This window comes from Neofelis nebulosa, chromosome 10 (genome assembly GCF_028018385.1).
Source record: "Neofelis nebulosa isolate mNeoNeb1 chromosome 10, mNeoNeb1.pri, whole genome shotgun sequence".
Classification (NCBI taxonomy): Eukaryota; Metazoa; Chordata; class Mammalia; order Carnivora; family Felidae; genus Neofelis; species Neofelis nebulosa.
In genome coordinates this window covers 60,664,656-60,668,411 of record NC_080791.1, presented here as the reverse complement: position 1 = coordinate 60,668,411, position 3,756 = coordinate 60,664,656, and the positions used below count along the sequence as shown (strand labels likewise).

Here is a 3,756-nt window from a genome sequence, read left to right as displayed (position 1 = left end):
GGAAGAAACTGGAATTTTGTCCTAGAAGCTTTTGTTTTGGTTGTAGTTTGGATTTTTCTTATTCCATCTCTTGGCGTCTTTTAACGTATCTGCTTGCCTGGTGTCTCTTATATTCTCTATAAATTGGTAGTCAGATATGATTCAGGCTTATTTTGGTAAAATACAAAATGTAGTTTTCTCTCATTTGTGATGATATCAGCCCCTGATGATTTTTTGCCATTATTTCATTGGGTTTGTTCAAAAGTAATACTTCAGGGGTGCCTAAGTGGCTCAGTAGGTTAAGCGTCTGACTTCGACTTTGGCTCAGGTCATGATCTCATGACCTCTGAGTTTGTGCCCTGGTCCTGCTCTGTACTGACAGCTGAGAGCCTGGAGCCTGCTTCAGATTCTGTCTCTGGTTCTCTCTGCCCCTCCCCCACTCACGCTCTGTGTCTCTCTCAAAAATAAATAAACATTAAAAAAAGAAAAGTAATACTTCAGTTGTACTTTCTTATTAGCTAGAATGCTTCTGTAGAAACTTCCCTTCTTCAGTTATTTTCTTTATACCATGTCACAATTTGTAGAAGAAAAGCAGGTTATTTGCCAGTTTTCAGAATACTGAGTGCCTAGCCTTGCTGTCCTCATTCTTTCTCTCTCTCCCCCGGCCCCTCAGTGTGTTTCAATCTCTAGCAGTTATTTTATTCTCACTGATGCTTGGTGGGCCCATATTTGACAAGTGGGCTTTCTGAGTTGACTTCCTACCTTCAGAGTGAGGTGATTACATTGTCTAGATATGGCATAACTGTACCCCAGTGTTCATAGTAAAATCCCTTTGGCTCACAGATTTATTTGGGGTGGGTTTTTAAATCTCTGTTAAAAGATATTTCAGGGGCTGTTTCCTTTTTCTTGTTTTTATTGACTTAACTTTATAGAGTCTTTTTTCTTTGCTTATATACTTATCTGTCCATTTGACATTTTAAAGGTAAATCCAAGAAAGGAAAGATAACAAGCCCATGCTATCAACCCTTCAGGATTCCACCATATCCTTGCAATTTATTTCATGAAGCCACTATTTCTTATTTAAAATAAAGCATTTTTGATTAGGCCCTTTAGGATCATCTCACATATTTTTAAAGAAAGCCCTGCTTTCTACAATACAAGAAGAAATCAGTATTTCACATTACAAAATGATACTATTATACTCAATAAATTTAAATTATAGTTAGTCTCTAGTTGGTTTCTATATGGAGTCCATTTTTAAATCCCCTTTGTGTTTCATATTCAGTAATGTGTGGGAACCATGTCACCTAATATCACAGCTAGTATATTTTCCAATCATTTTGTCTTGTCTTATTTTTCTGCCCAGACTGAAGAGGTCACATCTTTCTGGAGACTTCAACTGCTTCCCAAAGATGCTCCCTTCCCAGACCTATGTCAACATCTCCTTCTTCCAGCCACATGCCTTCCTGATGATTGGCATCCCAGGGCATGAGGCTGTTCATGGATGGATCTCTATCCCCTTCTCCTCCATGTACACTGTGGCCCTCACTGGAAACTGCCTGATCCTCTTGGCTGTGAGGAAGACTCCCAGCCTGCACCAGCCCATGTACTACTTCTTGTCCATGCTGGCCCTCACCGACGTGGGCCTCACCCTGTCCACACTGCCCACCACCTTGGCTGTGCTCTGGTTTGGCCACAGGCTCATAGGCTTCAATGCCTGCCTGGTCCAGATGTTCTTCCTCCATTCCTTCTCTGTGGTGGAGTCGTCAGTGCTCCTGGCCATGTCATTTGACCGCTTTGTGGCCATCTCGAACCCTCTTCGCTATGCAACTGTCCTCACCAATAATGTTATCATCAGGATCGGGATCGCCATTGTTACTCGGGCCACTGTATCCCTCTTTCCAGGGCCCTTCTTACTGAAGCGACTGAACTTTTGTCCTGGCAAGATTCTCCTGTCCCACTCCTTCTGTTTCCATGCAGATGTCATGAAACAGGCCTGTGCTGACATTACTGTCAACATCCTCTATGGACTCTATGTAGTTTTATCCACAGTGGGTGTAGATTCTTTGCTTATTTTCCTGTCCTATACCCTTATTCTTCGTACAGTGATGGGTCTGGCCTCTCCGAGGGAGCGTGTCCGGGCCCTCAACACATGTGTTTCTCATATATTAGCTGTTCTGATTTTCTACATCCCAGTCATAGGAGTGTCAATGATCCACCGTTTTGGCAGGCACCTGCCTCACATTGTACATGCTCTTATTGCCTATGTGTACCTGGTGGTGCCCCCTGTGCTCAACCCCATTATTTACAGTGTGAAATCCAAGCCCATCAGGGAGGCCATGCTCAGATTACTGAGAGAGAAGAGGCAAGGCTGATGAAACCAAGAAACAACCACAGAATCTGAAGAAAAACATGACCAATCTTATGTCCAGAAAGCCCTTACTCAGATCCTTGACCCAGACACATTATCAAGAGTATGACAAGCAAATGGATACTCTCAGACTGATGGGTGACAAAACAGTCTTCATTCTTTCCTGCACTCATTGACTTCAGCTTTTTAATTCAATATTTACTTGTGTGAGAATCTCTGCCATTACTAGAGACAGTAAAATGAATCGTACATGGTAATTGTAAGACAGAAGATTCTAAATATACAATAATACTTAAATGTATTGTACACACAAAAGGCTATAGGAAACATGGTCTTGTCTCTCCATTGTAAGACAGAAGATTCTAAATATACAACAATAATTAAATGTAATGAGGCTATGATAGGTACACACAAAATGCTATAGGAATACAGAAGAGAGTTTCCTGCCTTCCTAGAGGAAATGAGAAGCAAGTCAGGGAAGAAGGAGGCTGAAAGGTGAGAAGGAGTTTGTCAGGCAGAAAAGGTGGGCAAGGGGAAGGCATACCTATGAAGGGAAAAGAATGCAAAAAATAAAAACACTGAGGTGTTGAATTATCTGGTGTGTTTGCAGAAAGGTGAGTAGCCATATGTGGCTCAGCATAATGTGTGTGTGTGTGTGTGTGTGTGTGTGTGTGTGTGTGTGTGTTGGAGAATGGCAGGAGATGAATTAGAAATGATGAGGAGTGGTGAGACTCCTTGGGGACCTTCAGACCTCATGGAAACATCTGCCCTCATTCCTTGTTTAAGAGTCAGCCATGGAAAGGCTATTGCATTGTAAAGGTTGCACAGACTTAACTGTGTGCTATAAGTTAGAAAGGTGAAAGGGGAGAAAAAGCGCAAGGAAGGCATTTAGAAGGTTGATGTAACAGTACTGGGAAAAGAGAATGGAAGCTAAAATTAAATCAATAATGGAAAAAATAGATATATTTTTTAAAATTTTATCTCTACATTTCTCTTCTTTGTCTTCTAAAAGTGTCAGAAGCAATGAGCAAAGCTAGGGCCCACATATTGGTTTTTAAAAACCATTCCCACTATAATTCCCTGGGATATTTGGAGCAATGGCTACTAATTCCAGGTATGAAGCAGAAAAAACATAAGGTGATACTGGAATAGCTTATGCACCCTAAAGCAGTAAAGAACACTAAGACAGCAGAGTCCTGTGGAAAAAAAAAAAAATACATAAACTCATTTGAAGAGGCTACCGGTGGATATAGGTGGGTCAATTAGAACATTAAAAATAATTTTGACAGCAGATGGTTATAGCAAATTGAATTTTTAAAGAAAGTGTGAGTCCATAGTAATATTCAAAACAAAGAGGGAGAAGAGAAGAAGGAAAAAATAACTCTTCTTTAGAAAGTACTGATAGA

General features: G+C 40.8%; 1 protein-coding gene across 1 annotated transcript; it reads left to right on the top strand.

Annotated features, from left to right (window-relative positions):
- The first annotated feature begins 1,292 nt into the window (after positions 1–1,292).
- On the top strand, positions 1,293–2,354 carry LOC131488588 (olfactory receptor 51I2-like). Its single transcript, XM_058690452.1, has one exon. It carries the CDS (start codon positions 1,392–1,394, stop codon positions 2,352–2,354), a length of 963 nt encoding a protein of 320 aa, XP_058546435.1. The 5' UTR covers positions 1,293–1,391.
- The last annotated feature ends 1,402 nt before the right edge of the window (positions 2,355–3,756 follow it).